The 20,395-nt window shown below is 50.6% G+C and overlaps 2 protein-coding genes across 6 annotated transcripts in view; both read right to left on the bottom strand.

Moving 5' to 3' along the window:
- Window positions 1-5,293: 5,293 nt before the first annotated feature.
- LOC142085704 (aquaporin-12-like) lies at window positions 5,294-8,318 on the bottom strand. Its single transcript, XM_075157875.1, has 3 exons — window positions 7,500-8,318; window positions 6,931-7,047; window positions 5,294-6,339 (listed from the first exon to the last, which is right to left on the bottom strand). Exons 1-3 carry the CDS (start codon window positions 8,104-8,106, stop codon window positions 6,158-6,160), a joined length of 906 nt encoding a protein of 301 aa, XP_075013976.1. The 5' UTR covers window positions 8,107-8,318; the 3' UTR covers window positions 5,294-6,157.
- Window positions 8,319-14,198: 5,880 nt separating this feature from the next.
- PAK2 (p21 (RAC1) activated kinase 2) overlaps window positions 14,199-20,395 on the bottom strand; it is a 49,227-nt gene continuing 43,030 nt past the window's right edge. For all 5 annotated transcript variants that reach the window (XM_075157840.1, XM_075157843.1, XM_075157841.1 and 2 more), the window contains 3 exons: window positions 19,215-19,411; window positions 18,527-18,664; window positions 14,199-17,996 (listed from right to left, as the gene is read on the bottom strand). In XM_075157840.1, the coding sequence (XP_075013941.1) occupies window positions 17,910-17,996; window positions 18,527-18,664; window positions 19,215-19,411 (422 nt within the window). In that variant the 3' untranslated portion in view covers window positions 14,199-17,909. The remainder of the gene's footprint in view (window positions 17,997-18,526; window positions 18,665-19,214; window positions 19,412-20,395) is intronic.

The following is a 20,395-nucleotide window of genomic DNA, read 5'->3' as shown; positions in this document are numbered from 1 at the left end:
AAGTCCTACACCCACCCCAAAAAAGACGGGGGAACGCGCTTTGGGGTGTCTGCAGGGGGGGTTTGTTGGGCTGCAAAGGAGCTGCCCTCTTTGCACGCTCCTTCCACCCTCTGCCGCTGAGCCTTGCATCCTCCCCGTTACAGAAACTGCCGGTGCGAGCTGGAGCGTGCCCTGCAGCAGACCACGGACCATGGCCAGAAGCGGCTCGGCTATGCCCTCCAGAGCCCCGATCCGCTGAAGGAGGACGATTCCCTGCACTGGCAGAGGAAAGCCATGCCAGACCCCACTTTGACTGAGGATGTTTTTCAGAGGCATCTGTACTTCAGCCGGGAGACCCCACTGGAAAGCAGCCCAGGCAGCCAAGAGGAGCACTGGACACGGCAGCCTGTGGAGAGCAGCAAGAAGGTGAAAGCTGCTGAAAGCTCCACGAGGCTGAAATCCCAGCTTCCTGGCCTGAGAAAAGCAACCAAGGAGGGTCCTCCTCCAAGTCTTCCTGGGAGTATCTCCGCAGTTTCGGGAGATGCTGATGCTGTCACCAGCAAGTTCATAATCTTTGCAAACAGGATGACCGCAGAGGAGCACCGGAGAACGTCACCACCAGGAACGACGCAGGTGGTGGTCCAGAGCCAGCCTCAGCCTCCAGCCGTGGGTTCCCCCCACCACCAGTGGGGCAGCTCACTTAAACACGCCGTGCCAAATTCAGCTCAACCTCCACAGGCAGGGGACTTTTACAAGACAGACCTGGAGAGGAGATTTTTTCCAAACTGGACAGAAGTCTCTAAGGTTGAGGAGGTGACACGTGGAGAAGGCCAGCAGGCCAGAGGGGTCTCCTCTCAAGGGCGGACGTGCGAGCCCAAGACTGACATTGTTTTCCTGAAAGTCCACAAAAGCGCCAGCAGCACCGTCATGAACGTCCTCTTCCGCTTCGGCGAGACGCACAACCTCACCTTCGCCTTCCCCATTGGGGGTGGCAATCAGCTCTTCTACCCGCACCACTTCTTGGCGAGGTTCGTGCGGGGCTTCTCCCCCAAGAGCCCTCGGCGGTTCAACATCCTCTGCCACCACATGCGATTCCTGCAGCCGGAGGTACGGGCAAAGCCTTGGGAGGGGCGAACGGGGGAGAGAGAGAGGGGCTCATGGGGAGCAAGGTGGGACACCCATAGAGCACATAAACTCTTCAGGGATGAAGCTAAAGAGAGACAGGGTTGCTCCCAGGTACCTTGCGTGTTATGGGCATCTCCTCAGAGCTTCTGTAAACAGGTTTGATGAGTCATTGTGCAGTGACCCGAGACAAGCCAGGGGACAGCATCTGTAGCAGTCAGCAACTATCATCTCGTTCTTGGCTGGTGGGCCCTTGGAGACGTCTTGCTCCCTGGACAGGCCCAGAGGGTATCAACTGCAAGAGGAGAACGCCTTAAGCGCATCAGCTCAGGTCAGCCATGCCCAGCATCCACCCTTCTGGATGCCACTTGAGGACACGCAGATCTGGGGAAAGGCAAGGAGATAGGACGTATCTCAAGCCTGGACAGGCCACCCAGCTGTGGCAGAACGCAGCAGGGAGCCTTGGTCACTGCTCTCCCCGCGTACCTCTTCTGGAGCTCCCCACAGCTGACACAAATATTCCTTTGATGAGCTGCACCCTGAAACCCTCCGAGCACCCACCATCTCCAACCCCAGCAAGCGTTTCTGCTTGCCAGCAGAGCACAGGACTGTGAGCGAGCAGGTCCCTTCTCCCCACCCCACCTTTAAAACCTTCTTTTTCTCCTCCGCAGGTGCAGAAAGTGGTGTCCAGCTCAGCTGTCTACTTCTCCATCCTGAGGAACCCCGTGCAGCTCATGGAGTCCTCCTTCATGTACTACAAGGGCACGTCGGCTTTCTCCCGCGCCCGCAGCCTGGAGGAGTTCCTCAGCCAGCCCTACCACTACTACAACCCCGCAGACAGTGACAGCCACTACGCCAGGAACCTCATGACATTCGACTTTGGCTTCAACCCCGACGGAGAGGTCTCAGCCGAGCGGGTGCAACTCATGCTGAAGGCCATCGAGGTGTCCTTTGACTTGCTCCTCATCTCTGAGTACTTTGATGAGTCCATGGTGCTGCTGAAGGAGATGCTGTGCTGGGACCTGGACAGTGTCGTCTCCTTCCCGCTCAACATCAGGGACAGCAGCACCAAAGCCCCCCTCTCGGACACCGTGGTGGAGAAGATAAAGGACTGGAACAGGCTGGACTGGGAAATCTACACCCACTTCAACAGGACCTTCTGGGAAAGGATCGACCGTGACATTGGCAGGGAGCGCATGCAGCGGGAAGTAAAGACGCTTCGGGAGAGGCAGGCAGAGCTGGCGAGGACCTGCCTGCAAGGGACGGGCAGTGTGGCCCCGAAGGACATCAAGGACTCTTCCCTGCGGCCACTGCAGCACGGCAACGCGAAGATCTTGGGCTATAACCTCAAGCAGGGCTTGGATAAGGAGACGGAGCGCATGTGCCGGCGGCTGGTCACCCCGGAGCTGCAGTACAACAGTGCTCTCTACAAGAAGCAGTTTCCCCAGAAGCGTCCCCAGACCCACCAGCCCGCTCCCTCTCGGCCGGGCAATGCCCTGTGGCACAGCCTGGAGGGCTCCCAAAACTGAGCCTCCTCGTCCCCTCCAGGCATCCTTCTCCAGCTGCCTTTGCGGAGGGCAGCGAGGCGCTCGCCTCCTGGGCTCGGGGGCTGCTTCTGCCCGGGGAGGGGCAGGCAGGCTGGGACGCTGCTGCCCACGAGAGCCCCTGGCCACCTCTGCCTGTGCAGGACTGTGGCCACCTCTCTGCAGGACTGCGGCCACCTCTGCCTGTGCAGGACTGCGGCCACCTCTGTGCAGGACTGCGGCCACCTCTGTCTGTGCAGGGCTGTGGCCACCTCTGTGCAGGACTGTGGCCACCTCTGCCTGTGCAGGACTGTGGCCACCTCTGTGCAGGACTCTGGCCACCTCTGCCTGTGCAGGACTCTGGCCACCTCTGCCTGTGCAGGACTCTGGCCACCTCTGTGCAGGACTGTGGCCACCTCTGCCTGTGCAGGACTGTGGCCACTCTGTCTGTGAAGGACTGCGGCCACCTCTGTCTGCAGGACTGTGGCCACCTCTGCCTGTGCAGGACTGTGGCCACCTCTGCCTGTGCAGGACTGTGGCCACCTCTGTGCAGGACTGTGCTCTTGGGTGCTACACGCCACCGTTGCGGTGGAGCAGGACGGGCTGGAACGGGGGGTCCCAGGGGCTCGACACGACACGACTGTTCCGGGGTAGGTCCTGAGCAAACAGGGCAAAACGCCCGACTGGCGGCCGACGCCTTGGAGGAGGCGATCCGGGGCTTTGCGCTGCTTAGCACCGACTCCAGCGGCGAGGAGCAGAACCAGGAGGGCAGGCCAAGTCCTCGGCCCCGCGCCGGAGACCGCAACAGCGCAGGGTCAAGCTGTAAATCGGAGCTGCGGAGCTTGATTTACAGCTTGGGAACAAGTCTGTCTGTCCAGCTGCGGCTCTCCTCCACCACGCCTTAATGCTACTGTGCTGGAAAAGCAGCCTCTTAATTAAAAACAGCAATCTTCACCATCACTCCTATTAAGTTCCCCTTAATTACATCAGTCTGCCCAATAGACGATCTCCCCAGCAGCCCAAGAAACAGACCTCAAACATCTGAAAATGTACTGGGGGGGGGGGAAAAGAAAAAGAAAAAAAAAAATCAGCCTTTTTTCGCCCTGACTCTGTGGTTACACCTTGCCTTCGGATGCCGCGCTCATACGCTGCATTTACGTGATCGGCATCCTACCCCCGAGCTGACGCCAACACCGCGGTGTCAGGCTGCAGGGTGCATCCCCACGCGTCGGGCAGATGTCTCGTGAGCATCCCTGCAGCCAGACATCCCAACCCACCGCTTGGAGCGGCTGTAGCAATATTCTACGCTCTGCCTGGGGAAAAATACCACAAGAATGGGTTGTGGAGGGCCAGTCAACCTTACTTTTCACATCCTACACTCATCCTCAAATCAAAAGCAGAGCCAGCGAATCAGTTTGGACAAACAGAGGCCCCAGCTCAGGATTTTCAGCACGATTTCCAAACCAATAGAGAAAAAATTGCCGAGGGGATCTGAGCATCCCAGGCTCTCCCTTGGCCAGCCACGTGGAGCCTCAAAGGTTTCGGTTTCCACCCGAAGGTGCCCCACCTCCTGCTCACAATTTAACCGGGATAAAAACCAGACTGCGTTCCCACCGCCCTTCCCCGCAAGGGACCGGGCAGCGCCGAGCATCCAGCCGGGCGCGATGCGAGGGCATCGGTTTTGGGGCATTTGCAGCATGGTTTTTGAGGCGCTGTTTGTTCCATAAAGTCTCACCTCTGAGGCACGTCCACGTTTCACTGCGTTGGCCCCTTCCCTCATTCCTCCTGTTGGGATGTGCTGTGGTCTCATGGTTTGCGAGGTCCAGCTCCCCTCTCGGTCCCTGGGCAGTCTGCGGTTCACCCCAGAGGGCAACCCCGCATGAAGCCAGGGAGGTGGGCAGCCCACGGGCAGCGTAGACGGGCTCATCCCCCAAAAACCCACCGGGACCATAGCGGGGATGCAGGGAGGAGCAGGGCTGGCACCCGGGGCAGGGGGCACCGCGTGTCTGGGTACCAAACTGCACCTGACACCTTCCTGGCTTTCAGTTCACTCCGGATTTTAATCCGGTGCCACTTCTGCATTCACCGTTTGGAACTCAATAAAGAGGAGCAGATCTTTCCTGCTCAAGCTCCTGCCAAGGTGACCCAGGACAGGGACACTTGTACAACCAGAGCTTTGCATGAAAAGCACAGCCTGCCCCGGGGCACGCACCCCGCGATTGCTCTGAAAAGCTGTAGTGCATCAAGAATACATTCAGCTCGGGAATTTTCTGCCCAGAGAGGACCTGCAAAATTGACGATTTGCTGCAAAATGCAGGGACTGGCCGTTTTCGGCAGGGGCAGGGGAGATCCCTGGGCGGCAGCTCAGTACCCAGCCTTGCCCAGCGGCCCTGCTCCAGGGATGCTGCGCATGGGATTGCCCCAGCCCCTGCTCTCCCCCGTGGGGAGACCCCCGGGGTGCAGCCCCCGTGGGGTGCCCCGGCCCCGGCATTGCCGGGGGGGAGCCCCGTTTACACCCAGCAGGTGTTTCCACCCAGATTACCCCCCTTCCAGAGCAAGCGGCAGGCAGGGCAGCGTCAGTTTGGACGTCTCCTTGGCTTCTCCCATTTTCGGGGATCAGATGGGCTGATCTCCCCCCGCGCAGCTCACAGGAATGACATCGCTCACCTAAATGCCAATCACAACATTTATTTTCATTATTATTTCCACAATTTTATCTTTAGGAATATTTCACGTAGACACAGAGAGGAGCCGGGGGATGCACTTGCTCACCAGCACCAGCTGCGTACTGGCTGCCTGGGTCTCTTTTTTTAACCACAGGCACTTTGTGCACCATTTCTTGACGCCTTACAGCACACGAAACCCAGGCTAAGCACCGCGTCCAGAGAGGAGCAGGGTCTCCTGTGGCCAATGAACTCCCTTGCCCAGGAGCATTTTTAATTCCTCTCCAAGAACTGCCAGGTTCAGCCTGTGCAATTCAAGGACCTCAGTTTAACTCAAAGAACACCAATTTTTGACCAATATCCATTTAGTAACTCGAAAGACCAAAGCCTGCTTCCTCCTCATCCCAAATTTCCAAGGCAGTTACTGGTTTATGCTTTGTTTTTATGGCTGCAAGAGACCCAGTCAGGTTATTTCAAGCGTTGCACAATGCAATAACCTGGAAGTTGCTCAAGCCTACCCATGTCATGGTCCTGAGTTTCTGTAAGCTTCCTGGCAATACAAGACAACCAGCAATATTATGCAGAGGTGTTAGGTTTTTTCCCCCGCTCAGCCAGCGATGCAGGCTGGAAACATTTTGGGCTCTCCAGGGAGACTTTCAAAGCGATTCCCAAAGGAGCTCAGGGATTCAGACATCCTGCAAGGCCAGCTTGGCCGATTCCTTTGAGATGCTTTAAAAAAAATCTCACCCTGCGGTAGGGACCGAACGGGCAGCACGGATGCTGGGCGGGACGAGCAGCAAAATCCTCCGTGCCAGGAAACCCGCTCCCAGGAGAGGGGCTGCAGGGACCTCCTTGGCCCCCCTCCACGGCTCAGGCACGAGGCTCCGAGTTGCTTTTCTCCCCTTTCCTCTTCCGACGCGGTTCGTCACCCTCCACGTGCACCGCCACCCTTGCCTTGGGTATCTTGTATTTGCTCTTCTGGCTGTAAAGGAGGTTTTTCTGGAAGAGTCGTGGGATGTTGCCTTGGTACAACAGGAGGGCAGCGAGCATCCCTGAAACGAGAGCACAGACCCCTTCCGTGTGCTACATCGAGCATCTTCACGGCTGAGCAGTGATTTTCAGGTCCTTGCCACAACCTTCATCATGACCAAAATGTAGCTCAGCACCACTGAAGTCCCCACTGACAGTACCTAAAAGACCCTTGCTATATTACTTTAAGGAGAATTTAACCATTGTGTCCTTAATATAGTAGCGAGGCATGTTTTGACCCAAAAGGGCCATAAACCACGCCAGCAGTCTCCTTTCCCCACTCTCTGCATTCTAGGCAGCGCGTGTCCAGCTCCCCATGATCACCCTGAAGCTGTGGACAACCTCAACAGCCTAGCTCAGTCTATCGTGGCCCTAAACACCTTCGCTTTGGCCTCGGGGAGAGTTTTGCCTATGTCCCATGCAGAAATTGGATTAAAAAAATGGATAGCAAAGGGATGACTCGAGTGACAGGGAAAGGGGACAGAAAAGGACACTTGCCACCGGCAAGACCCAAGTTCAGCCCTTTGCCAGGAGCGGTTTGTGTTACGCCCAGTATTTCGGCCTTGCCCATCGCCCCCCATCCCAACCCCTGGCATCTCCTGGGCAGATCTTACCTGCGAGGGGCCCCAGCCAGTAAACCTGGACATAGTCCCAAAAGCTGTTCCCCGAGCAGTGGAAGGTGGTGACCGTGGCCAAGGCAGGGTTGAAGAAGGCCCCCGTGAATGGTCCGGCTGCGTGGGAAGAGAAGCATGGCCATCAGTCTCGCTTGCATCCTTTGAAAGACCGACAAAGAGCTGGACCCACGACCCCTCCTGCCTGCCAGGAGCATCTCCGCTGCCCAGCTCCGGCAGCTGCATCTCTCAGACTGTGTAACAGCACGCGGGGGAATCCCACCCTTGTTGCCCTGAGCTTTGCGGGAAGCAGAAGAGCTCGTGCAGGAACGAGGGGTTGCCTTGGGGGACCTTCAAGGAAAGTGCTCCCAGTCTTGGGGCAAGCTATGGCTTCTCATTTCACCCGCTGCCGTCTTCATCCCAAAATGAATATTCCCCAAAATAAGTTGAAAACAAGCGTCATCGTAATCGTTACCTCTCAAGTCCTGGAAGGTCAGAAAGGGACCGTTCCTCCCCCACAAATTAGGTATTTTTCTAAATGACTTAGAAAGAGAAAGGCAGGTGCTGCTCACCTGTGTAGGTCAGGAAGGTGACAGTCACTGCCAGCGCAGGGACCTGGCACATCGGGTGACCCAGGCGCAACTTGAGAAGGACAAGGTGGAAAAGGAAAGAGCAGGTGCCTTCCACAAAGGCAGCATGGTGCAGAGACGTGTGGATGGAGGAGCTGCACTCCGACGCTATCAGGTTCTGGATGAGGTGGAAATTCGTCAGCTCCCAGGACCAGTAGAGCTTGGTGACAGCCCAGCCCGTCCCCATGCCCGCGCCCTGGGCCAGCAGCTTGGCAGCGGTTGCTGCGAGGTTGGACTCGAGGAGCAGGAATTCCTGGAGAGAGATTGTCGGGTTGGCGGATGCTCCATCAAAAGAGGCGCCATGAACAGCGAAGAGGAGGAAGAGCAGAGTCAGGACCACGTCTGGGCCAAAGCCACCACCCCATGGGCCGATCTCCACCAGCATCCTCAGCTCAAGGCAGCTCATGCACAACTGTAACGAGCCAGCAAGTTCTCTGGCAAGGCAGCCGTACGCTCCAGGAGACAGAAGCCTCTTGGAAAGCCGCCTGAGCGCCTGGCACACCCCGACAACCAGGAAAAAAAAAGCAATGGAGACATTCAGGCCAGCCATAGGAAAGGCTGCGCTGGGGGGAGAGACTGGCCCAAACCCCGGGAAGGAGCAGGGAAAGCTTCTGCACCCCTTTATAAAGCCGCGCGTAAGCAAACGTGGCGCAGCCCGACAGGCTTGGGAAACGCCGCACGTGCTGCCCTCTCCTTCGCAGGGCAATGCCTGCTGGCCCGGGGAGCTGAGGGACTCGCCCACAGCTGGATCAGCCGACCAGCTCTTTGTCCCAGCAGGCAGGTCCTGGTGTTATCTCCACCGCGCGGTCACTGAGCCTCCAACCCCCAGCATTCACATCTGAGAGCCTGCAGCAGCTCCCCGGAGCTGCTCGGGTCTTCCAGAAGGAGCAAAACCCTTCGTTTTGTTTCTGCTTGGCACCGTAAAACGTAACTTATTCCCCCAATCCCAAAGCCTGGGACTCAAGGGGACTCTTAGAAAGCCAACAACCCATGCAAGGAGTTCACGTTTCTCCAGGGCAGAGCCACTCTAAGCCACAGCAAAGTCCATCTTCGGCCTATTTAAAGCCTGGCTCGCTTAACTGCTTCCTAACTTTGTCTTGAGTAAGACCTCACCTCGTTTGCTGGTGGCACTAATTGCACGTGCCATTGGTCTGCGGGTGACATTTTAGCGACAGTGACATTTCAACTCCTCCTGCTGGTAACACGTGTGTTGGGGACAGGATCTTTCCCAGCTCCACCAAAACCACCCCATGGTGTTGTCATTACCTGCCTTCGGAAACCCACACCACCTAAACACCTGAATACATTTGAGCTAGACCTTAGAATACACGACGGAGTCGACAGCAATCAGAGGTGACAAAATACGCCGCATTTGCTCCAGAGGTTGCATCCTCTGCCCCCGCTCCCACCAGGTCACTGGGGACCGCCGGACTCCCACCGCTGAGGGTCTGCAGAAGTAAAGGGGATGGTGAGCGGTGGAAAACGCAGGAGCAGCGCAGGCCACAGCAGGAAGGGTGGGATGGGGTGGCTGATGTCATACCATCGGGGACTCCTGGTTAACAGAGCATAAACAATTCATTGTGTGTCTTCTGGGCCACTCCCCTGCTCTGCAGCAGAAATTACACCACCTTGAGCCCACGTTTTCCATCACTACAGTTGGAATAGCATCTCCTCCAGCATGCTGCAGGGATAAACGTGCTCTGCTATCTTGGGAACAAGCGGTGGGACATACCGTGAGAGAGCTGCTGGGCATCAGGGCCGCCGTGCTTGGTGCTCCATGCCCAGGGCAAAGCCTGGTCCTCCAGCCTGGCACAGGCAGCGCCGGCGGGTAACGCAGGCTCCTCTCACCGCCCCATCGGCAGCTGAACGCATGCAAGGAGCCAACAGCTTTTATTAATGCCATTTTATTTCCCCCCTCTAGTCATTTATAACAGAAATTGCCAGGAAACAGAGGTTTGAAGCACGCTTGAGCCAGGGAGGAGGCACTTAATACAGTTCAAGCCGCCTCGGCAACACAGACCAACCCGTCAAAACCAGGAGCGTACGCTTCAAAGGCATCGGAGCTGCTCGGCCTCTCTCCCTTATAGCCCTTGCTGCAGCGGAAAAGAAACACGTTTGAGATGTTTGTGAAGGTCACGGCCAGCCTCAGCATCTCCTCCTGTAACTCTCTCCTCCCTTTCACCTTCATTCCCGCAGTCATTGCAATCACCGAGTGCCCACCCGAGGGTGGTTTTGGGAAGGTGCCTGGTCCCCCGTGATCAGGGCACACAGCACTTGATTTGGAAACCTTGGTAAGCCCGAGCAGGGAGAGGGATCACGCTGCAAACAGGCCATCGTCCAAGCCCTCCCCTGCTCCCCACCAGAACTGCCCTGTTTTGGTTGGCCTGCCTGAAAACCTATCAGTTTTACCATTTCTAACCCATTTCTCTCTCCAGAAGGGAAGACGAGTGTGCAACTTTTGCCTCAAATGAGCAAACGACCTTGCCTGAATAAAGGAAGATGAAATATGCTTTAAAAGACTCAGAAGATTAAGAATTTTGACCTCATGAAAATTCATCTCTGGCAGCGGCAAAGTGTTGGTCAGACAAAGCTACTCATCACTGCAAAACACCACAAGAACTTAACATCACAATCCAATTGGTTTCCTTCCGTCTCCCCTACTTTTGTGTTTCGCAAAACTCCCATCTTTAGAAACAAAACCGTACGAGGACCCAGCGACACCAACCCCAAGCAAGTCCCTGGAAGAGAGCCGCTGCCTCACGGGACCCAGGAGGCAGTCGGGCAGTTTGCACAGAGGAACGCCACGGCCTTCCCGTACCACCTCCCAGTCCCTCCTACCAGCATCTGAACCTTGGTCTCAACCGAGGGTTTTGATAGAGCAGACGAGAGCTTTCTGACAGGTCCCTCTGGAGAGCATCTCAGCCGTTGAGCGGAGTCCATCCAGATCAACCACAAAAAGGGGGTTAACGCATGCCCCTTACGCTAATATTTCTAGCTAGTCTTACAAGAGAAAACTGCCCCGTGCTAATGCCTGAAAAGCAAGTGCATTCTCGTCCCCTTCCTCCAAACACAGCTGTGACGTGGAAAACGTTGCGACAACCATGGTAAAACTGGAAAAAAAATCCCAACATCTCTTCCTTCCCGCAGGAACTGATTTTCCCCTTCTCCTTTTCAAGCGTTTTAAGAGTTGGGCCTTAGGAAGTCAATGTTCGGAGGTCTTTAAAAACTATTTCCCGTCCATCGCCTGCAATTATGCCCACGGCACATCCTGCAATTGTGGGACTCTTAACCCAGGCTGGAGAGAGGAGCTGGAAGCTGTTGCTTACGAGGATGATTACGGGATTAAGTAACGGCAGCGACAGAGAGGCAAGCGGCTCCTTTCCTACCTCTGCTGGCAGCAGAAGGGGGCACGCGGCAAGCTCTGTACCGCAGCGCGTCCTCAGGCCACCGCAACGGCAAAACCAAGAGTCCACGCGGCTTTGCACGGCTGCTCTTCCAGAAACAAGACTATCGAAAAATTCAGGTACCCGCACTGAAAACCGCTTTTCCGTAGCTGGAACATCAGTGTCTTTTCTAAACCAAATTTGCTTCCAGGGCTGTCAAGAACTACAACAGCTTAAAAGGCAGGTATTTTAAATGGGGGTTTTTTAGCCGTGGGATAGGAACAAGCTGGCATTCGCACGGTTGAATAAAATAAACACTCTCCAAAAACACTGAAGGGTAACAAAAGCTGAACAGAACCACTCTGGCTTCCTCCCGCCACACTATTTTCACCCACAAAGAGGTAATAGCAACAGCTGAACACAGTTGTAAGGTTATTTAAGGCGAGTTTAGCAGGCAGGGGAGTGGATAAGAGCTTTCCGAGAGCAGCCACCTGTTATCAGCTGCTGCGACAGGGCAGCAGAAGCCCGGCAGCAGGTTTCCTCCCACAGGCAGCCAGATGAACAGGGCTCAAGGAGAGCCACGAGTTAACTGGTCTTCGTGAAAAGACCTGAATCCTCAGAACAAGCATTCCTGGCAGGAAAAAATAACAAAGATGGATTATTCTTGGCTCTAGAAACCTTGAATTCAAGGGAGACATCTGTTCCTCGGAAGGTAACCCCTGCTCCCCCTCCAAAACATCCCGTGGAGATGCCCTGAGTCACATCAGCGTTTTCTCCATTAATCTGCAGTTGTAGTGAGCCAGATTCATTATTCACAAGCCCTTCAGAAAACACCAGAAACTTGAGTCTGTGCCTTGAGACACATCTGCGCATGGAGACATATCGTCTGCTATTCCAGTCCCATCCTCCTCTCTGACTCAATACATCTTCTCCAAAGGAGAAGTCTGGTGGCCTTTTAGCGTCCTAAAGAGAATGAGCAATCATTAACTTCCCAGTGGGCAAATCCCATTAAAAATAAAAAGAAAAAATAAAAAATCATCAGTCCCTACAGACTATTTCAATAATGAGGTCAGTAGGTAAACGGGTTTTGAAATGAAGTTACGATGTGCTGGAAGATATTCCCCCTGCGGACGCTGGCTGGCAGAGAGGAACGGGAAAAAGCAGCATCACCATCGCCATAAGGGAACAACAGCATGCGAAGCTGCATCAGCACGGCCCTCCTCCCTCGTAACAGACTGCAGATAGAGAAATTACAGTCAGAAATTCACTGTTCTCACTTGTTGGTATTTTCCCCCTCAAGAAAAAAAAAAAAATCCTTCCTTATGCTGGAGTTCAAAGTAGGGAAAAAAGCTCTTGGAAGAACCTCCTTCCTCCACACATCTGGAGAGCAACATCAAGAATTTAGCTGAGCTCAGCACAGTTTCACGTACCTTTCTCACATGACTGAGGATGGCTATTTTTATTAAAAACAATCTTCAGAGCAAAATGCAAGTTATAAAAATAGGAAAAACTGCAGCTGTACAAATCCTGGGGAGCAGGCATTTGCAGACAACTGCTGTGCTCGCACACGAGCCACGCGAATTGCACTGAAACCCAACACTTTTCTTCAGGCACCACTGTGAAAACACTAATTAGAAATGAAGATCCTTTTCAGTTTTCAGCCATCCTGGTTTTAACCAGTGTCTTGCTGGCGCAGTCCGAATAATTGTGCTCAGCTTTGCGGTAAACTCACTGCAACCAAACAGCAGCCCTGAAAGGGAGAAATCATTGTCCCCAACTTTACCATCTTGAAGAACAATGTTTTAAATACCCAATCTTGAATAAAGGGATCCAAAAAGTTGGGGCTACTCTTGGTTTTGGTCTAGGCCAGGTATATGCAAGAGATGAGCAAGTTCACACAAGACTTAATAGGATTTATCAAGCAAGGACTAGCAACTTTCAACTTGTGCAAACCACATTCAGCCAAACCCTGCTCTCCTTCAAGCAGCACGAGTACCGATATCCAGATAATTAGCGAGTCCCACTGAGCACTTTCTCCCTCCTTGTCAACTTTTTCCCCCATAAATTAAATTCAAAATCACTGAAATGCAGAGTTAGAGAACATCAATTTAAATGCATAAAGGGTCAATTATATATAAAGACAAAGATACTACAACAAATTAATTAACCTGAAGAGACAGTGCTTTGTGCAAACAACATTCTCACGTCTGGTTGAAAAGGCTTCTGAAGACGAGTGGTTTCTTCATTTCCCTTTGTGAGTGGCATGAGCAAAGCTTGTACAACATGCAAAAAGGGGAAGAGATGATTTCCCAATAACACACGGGAAACGCACGACACGATGAGTCCTTGACATTCACAACCAAGACAGAAACTTCATCTGGATTTCAATTGAACCGGTCTCAACCCCAAAGTAAATTCGTGCAGATGTCCTTTTCTTCAGCTAGACTGCCACGCCAACATGCCACAGCATTTCTGTACTTTCAATGAAAAACACGAGCGAGGCTCCACAGCCCACCAACAGGCACCACCGATCTCGCCCCGAGTCCTAGGCGAGCTGCTGACATCCTCGCCCTGTTCGGCTCTGCCGGTCAAACGCTGAGCAGCGGGGACGGTGCAGAACCAGGAGCAGCGTCTTCCAAGCAGGCACCAGGACAGCTCATTCCCTGCGTCTCCTGTGCCATAATGTTTATATGCAGGATGCTGGATGATATTCACGGTGCAAAATAAAGCAGTCTTGTTCCGAATTGTTACTGGAACATCATCATTGTGCCACGATCACAGTTTACTGGCCCATCGGTCCCACCCCAGTCACTACCAAAAGGCTACCTGACAGCAAATGAATGGTGGAAGATGCGACTGTGACAAACTAGGCTGCTCTTTGCTTTGCTCCCTTCGCGAGAAGAGCAAGGGATCTCTCTTCCACGGTGGGTAAAAAGGGTGTTTCAGAGCTGCTCTCCTCCCGCCAGTGACCTGGAGCATTTTGCGGGAGGTATAACCATCTGCCAGCAGTGCGTGGCGGCAAGGAAAGCTTGCAGTTGGTACAGACACTGATGAGTAATAAAATTTGAAAAGAAACAGGACAGGCTAGTATAGCATAAAATGATATCCATCATAATTAAAGCATTCGTCGTAAGAAGCTTAATTACAAACAAATACATTCTGTTAATCTCATTAAGACATCCAAACATGTACTCTTTTCAGCTCCTCTTGTCTTAGAAGGTATAAACTCATGACGGGGAAGGGGGGAAAAAAAAACAAATGTTTTTTAAAAGTTTATTTCTAGCCCTGAAAGAACAGTTATTAAACAAAGTCAACAAATACAGTAGTTAATATTGCAGTAACAATTAAATAACATAATGGGATTAAATTACACAAAAGGCAACATTAAAATCTGAAGACAGTTAAAAAAATAAAAAGAAAGCTTGCACCTACTTCCATTTCCATTGACAGCGTGAGGAACAGAGGGAAAAACGGACCAGAGACATTCATTTATTCAATTCCAGCTGGAGAGACCCTTAACAACCTTCTTGCTCCCTCCCCAGCCCACCCGCCATCCCCTCTGACAAAGGGACCCAGCTTCTCCCATCTGCTCTAGCCACACCTTTTGCACCTCCCTGCACCGGAGAGCCAGGGGGACGCCTACAATTAGTCTCATTAACACCTAAGGCAGGTCAAAGTGCACATTCCCAACGCCATGGTTGCTTTTAATGAAAAGTCTGGTTTATTCTATGATAACAAGGAAATCCCAGGAGTCACACATTCCCTGCACACTTGCAACTCAGCTATAAGCTGCCTGGCTCCGTATACCCAACTAACCACACCATTGTACGTTACACTTCATACGTATCACATGCATATTTGATTAGAATCTGACTCAGGATCTCATGCTGGCACCCAAGAGAGAGCAAATCCCAGCACTTTCAGATGCAGTCCTTCCCTTACCATCATCTGCTCAAACTCTGGCTGATGTCTGCCTGCCCTAGTGATACAGCAGAGCTGAACAGCCCTGCAGCAAGTCTTAAGGACGCTCATCTGCTCCCTTCGGGGGAAAAAAACACGGCTTGCGTTTTTTAATCTTGCAGACACATCCAGCTGACATCATTAAAAAAGCAATGCCTGACCCACTAAGACACAAAAGCACAGCACGGCAACCTTCTCCTGGCTCTCCTCTTCTGCCAGCTCCATCTCTGGCCCTGATTTCTGGCAGCGGGGGGTGAGAAACCTCACCACGTAACAGTAAAACTGCTGCGTGGGCAAGGGGAGATGTGGACACTTCTCGACTTCAGAGCTAAAGACCATTCCAGGTCACACAGCAAGCGCCGAGTTTAGGTAACTTCTGGATTGGGACAAGTTTTGTGTGCCAAGATGGCTGAAAGTTTGGAAATCATCTCCTAAGTAGACTAAATTGGACAAATTTTGTAATATATGTTTTAAACCATTCTCATTCATCAATAAAAGTGAACTAATAAGTTAAAATTACTTATGATTTCACGTTTTTCTATTTAAAAAAACCCTAAATTTATTGCAAGTTATCTTACTATCTAGATTGTGCCATCCAAAAAAAAAAAAAAACCCGAAAAAAAAAAAAGAAAGAAGAAAAAAAGAAAAGCTCCCCGTTTAACTCTGGCACAAGGAGTTTCACAAAGTCCATTGCCAGCAACGGACAAAGAGGGAATCATCAGTACGACAGGTTTTTTTTCCTCAGCCAAGCCTCCTCGCTACTTCATTCGATCAGGAAGCCAGACGCACTCGGGGGCATCGCCATTACAGCGTTTACAATGTCCGTGGCTCGTAGCACATTTTGCCTGGGAAACGCATCTAGATTTACTTGCCTGGAATGAGACCCTTCCTTGAATTTAAAACCGTAACTATTCTTATGCTTATAGCTAGAGGGATTTATTCCTGCGATGGAGCAGTTAACCTAATTTACCCGACATGAATTTTGACTGCCACTCAAGAGCAGAATGCAAGCTGAACTGCAACACCGCAGTGCCCTGCACAACAAGGCACGTTGTCGGTACCACACCAATTCCTAGAAGCTAGCGAGTCGCAGAGACACTGCGAGACCCTAGCCCCGCTTCCCCTCCGTCATCAACACAAATAGCCTCCATTATTCTGGCCGGCCGCTCTCGGCTGGAAGTTGGTTTTGTCATACCTTGGCTACCAGTCCCCAAAACATAGTTAGCTCTACTGCTATACAAATAGCGAAATTATCTGAAAATGACTTCTATCTTGTGCCAGCAATGTTTGTAAAAGTGTGCAAAAAATTTTTATTCAGGTTCCTCCACCCATACCCAGCCATAACCCTATCCGTCCCAGGTCCTGCCCCACTGGGAATGCAGTAAAATCCCACTAAAGTAATGGTTATTCTTTCACAGAATCGTTTGGCACATTGTAACGACAGTTGGCTCTTCGTTAAACTGTTGGGGAAGTTGAAATGCATAGACTGTAGCGCTAGAAGAAGCCTGGACACAGGCTCTTCTACGCTTGTCCCTGTTAACACCCCAAGAACTCAACTGCTCAAGTTGCTCACTGTCCTTCAGAGGGAGGCACTTTTTCTTGCATTGAACGTTTCACCTCAGCCATTCTAGCTGGTCCAATGTCTTTAGCGAGAAAGGATCGGTGTGACGCATCACGTCTCCTCAGCCTCGAACTAGCCGGTCAAATAAGCCCCATGAACGTCTGACGGCACTGTTCTCCCCTCTCAGCCTTCCTCTTCTCAGAACAGCGCTTTGGCATTTCCAGGTGTTCATAATCTTCTGTTTGAATCATATTTAAAAAATCCTGTATCTTCAGTGTCCTCAGATCTGATTATTTGTTCTTCCGATTTCATTAGTACAAATGGAGCACATACAAAATTGGAAAAAATAGCTCTAATACTTAAATTCTGACAACTCCATAGGTTGATGCATTATTTGCTTGGGGAAAAAAATTACAACATATACAAAAATGTATTTGATACAAAGAAGGGAAATGTAAAATAAAAAAGTCAAAGGCACCAGCATAACTTCCAAAGCCCAAGTCAGAGCACAGATACAATACATGTTTTTGAACCACCCACCGCACCAAGCACATTATCCCTTAAGCTTCTGGCCAGCAAGACTAATGGGAAAAAAAGAGCAGACAGGAAGACAGCTGGAATTTTTTTTCTTGCCCTGACTATAGCTGATCATTTGATCATAAATAAAGTATCTGACCCCTACCTACATATCCATAAACCAACATCCAAAGACTTGACCAATCATTAAGTTTCTACAAAGAGGCCACATCTTTGATTAAAAGTCCACAGAGCACAGGCATATGAGAAACAGCTGAATACTTCTCTTCCCCCTCTCTCCATATTCATCTTAAAAAGCAAAACGTCTCAATACATTACGATTTCTTAAGTAGCCAAGTTGTCAATTCTACAGTACAGTAACAGCTAATCCGTAAAAGAAATGAGGGGCAAGATGTACCTTCACATTTGTCACACTTGCCGTGAATCTAGTCATATGGGAGCTTACTAGAGTGATTTAAAAGTAAACAGGTAGAGGGGAGGAAGAGGGGAGTGAAAGAGATCAGCAGGTAAAATTAGTACTGATCTCTGAAAGCTTGAATCTGTCATTCAAGTATTGAAAGTACCCAGAAGGGTACAACAAATGGGAGCTGTTACAGCTAAGTCGTTAAAAACCTTTAAAACCCTGGGCACAGTAAGTGGCATTTCTGGGCTGTCTGCAAAAAAAAAAAAAAAAAAAAAAAAAAAAGGCCAGTAATTCAGTCCTCAATTCCTTCTGGACCCCAGACTGGGATCACTAGAGTCACCACAATCTATTTTGGGTGTCTTCTGGATGAGAGTTTCTTCCCTTTTGCAGACGTTTCCCCCCCCAATAAAATCCCTTCCCTCCCCCCAGAAGTGTAACAATTTCATATATTATAAAGATTTGTAAAATACAAACAAACAAAAAAAAGGATGAAGGCTGTGGCAGTAATGTTAGCGGTTACTCTTCATTGCTTCTTTGGCTGCCAAGATCAGTGGCGTCAAGCTAGACAGAGGTTTTGCCAGTTTCAAGAAGGGATGCTGCCGGGAAGAGAGAAACACAGTAAATTAGTGAAAGACACTGTTTAAAAAGCCAGTAGAAGCCATATATCTACACAGCCCTTTTCATTCCGAGACATGAAAAGCAATGCAAATGCTGTCAGTGCCCAGCTCCCGAAGGGACAGATCCAGAGCACCTCAAGCCTGGTAATCATTCCTCCTCATCCCAAAAGAGCCTAGGCCTTTCCTTTTCCAATAATTCACTACGAAAAGGTTTCCTGCTCAAACATTTTCTCTCAGTCCCATTCTGTTCACTTCAATGGCTCTTACAGTAAGTTCGTAAATTGCTGGATGCTTTAGCAGCGGCAAAATGAAGGCACAGATTACTGATGGAAAGACTTCAGAGCACGTATTACAATCTTTGATGACTGTAGTTCCTACCAACCGCTCGCCACCAGAGTCCTCAGAAGAAACCACAAAAAAGAGGGTGCCAGTCTACAGTGCGGTTTATCACAGACTGACCTTACTCATGGCTTCTGGATCTCAGACCGTGAGAAGAAGCTGACTCTCACCTGTAGCAATTCTTTGGCTGATCCTCTTTTCTCTACATCCATCTCCAAACATCGGTTCAAGAAATCCCGGAATATGGGGGACAGTTTCTCGGGGTTCTGCAGCTCTGGTGTGCCATTAGTTGCTATCAAATATAAAGCCTGTAAAATGAGGAATATTGTATAACCAAGCCAAATCTTTAAAAGATGCCAAACTGACCGGCCTAGCAGCAATCCCTTAGTCTAGATGAGAAAGGGCTCTGCAGCCTACTTCTCTCCCTGATGAGATGAAAAACTGTAAAAATGCCACAATTATAGGCAGTCATGACTTATTCTTGCTAGTAGCAAAATAACATTCACAATCTTTTGGCAACAGGTACTTACCTTGGCAAAGAAAGTATCAGATTCTGACACAAGCAGCATTTTCCATAACCTAATGGATTTACTTCTCCTAAACTATCAGAGAAGAGTGAGTTCAAACTCCAATGTTTTAGTTACAAGCAGGTACTCATCTTCTAAACAGAAAAATTCAGGGTAGGGCTGACTGCAAATTCAAGACAGCTGTCTTCCTTTTGGAGGAATTTTCTTGCACTGCTGAAGCTTGTTGGTTTTTTCGTTTCATTTCCTTTTTAATGTAGGTACTATTAATGAACTAAAAATGTTCGTATGGTAAACACCTGCAAACAGTTCTAGCCACATCTGGGCTTCTTACCCTCAGGGGGTTTTCGTTGAGGTACGGGGGTTCTCCTTCCACCATCTCAATAGCCATGATGCCCAGAGACCAGATATCCACTTTAGGGCCGTATGCTTTCCGTGTGACCACTTCAGGAGCCATCCAGTAAGGAGTTCCAACCATAGTGCTGCGCTTGCTCTGCTCTGGGGTGATCTGAGCACAGAAACCAAAGTCGGCTGTAGGATAACAGAATTTTAAAAAGTTAAATTGGTGCACCCCAAGTAAGTGGGTTTCCTAGAAGACTTCTCTATTACTACACATATATTTTACTCCTCTACACTTGAGAGGGGCTTGGGGGGGGTGTCTCCTTCCCCCCCCCCCATTCTCCATATTACAAAATCCAATGTGCAAGATGGATACAAAACCTTAAGGTGTTTAAGCAGGGCAGAACTCCGTGGAATGAAGATATGGCTTTTTGTCCTCTGGAAAAGGGACACAAGTATTACTCTGTAGAGGAACAGTATTTTGCCTAGTCCTTCCTTCAAGAATCCTAGACTGGTAAGAGCCAAAAAAAGTAGTCAAGCAGAACACAGAAGGCAAGTGCTCTGCGCATGGTATGTTATACAGCCTGAAGCAGAAAAAACGAATCCACAAACCACGGCTTCTGGCCTGCTAAACAGATTTTATTTGTGCAGCTATTGAGTTCAACATTTCACAGCAATTTGGCCATCAAATACAGGTACTACAGCTGACAGAGACATGGAAACAAGGCTTCAGAAAAGTGAAGTGCTACTCAGCACTCACCCAGCAGAAGGAACCTGGACAAACAAACCTTTCCACAAGGTAACTACTGAAGAGAACAACCACACTCAAGAAAACGAGAAAAGTCACCTATTCCTATAGCCTTCAGGTGCAGCAGCAATGCATGTTCCATCATGTTACTTTATCCAGCTGCAGCACTCCCACTTCCCAGGCATGTAAAGCATCAATAAGAACACAGTTAAGGCAGGAGACAGATATTACCTTATCATTGACACTAAGTTTGAGAGAGAGAGAGAGAAAGAGAGAGAGAGATAATTTAAATTTTCGAGTCGATTTTGAAAGTGTTATGCCAAGCAGTGCTAACAAAGGAGCCACAGTCACGAAAGTGCTAAGTTGTACCAAGAGGACAATTTAACAAAGAACTACCCCCACCCTGATTGTCAAAACACTGCCTTAAA

The sequence above is a fragment of the Calonectris borealis genome, chromosome 9 (assembly GCF_964195595.1).
Source record: "Calonectris borealis chromosome 9, bCalBor7.hap1.2, whole genome shotgun sequence".
NCBI lineage: Eukaryota > Metazoa > Chordata > Aves > Procellariiformes > Procellariidae > Calonectris > Calonectris borealis.
The sequence above is the reverse complement of the archived record's forward strand: the minus strand, read 5'-3'. Positions and strand labels throughout refer to the sequence as shown.

Excerpts from the sequence above, each read along its gene's own strand:
- LOC142085704 (XM_075157875.1), bottom strand. The coding sequence starts at position 8,106 with ATGGCTGGCCTGAATGTCTCCATTGCTTTTTTTTTCCTGGTTGTCGGG. Across the intron at positions 7,048-7,499 it reads CACCTTCCTGACCTACACAG|CCGGACCATTCACGGGGGCC; the intron begins GTGAGCAGCACC and ends CTTCCCACGCAG. Across the intron at positions 6,340-6,930 it reads CTGGCTGGGGCCCCTCGCAG|GGATGCTCGCTGCCCTCCTG; the intron begins GTAAGATCTGCC and ends CTCTCGTTTCAG.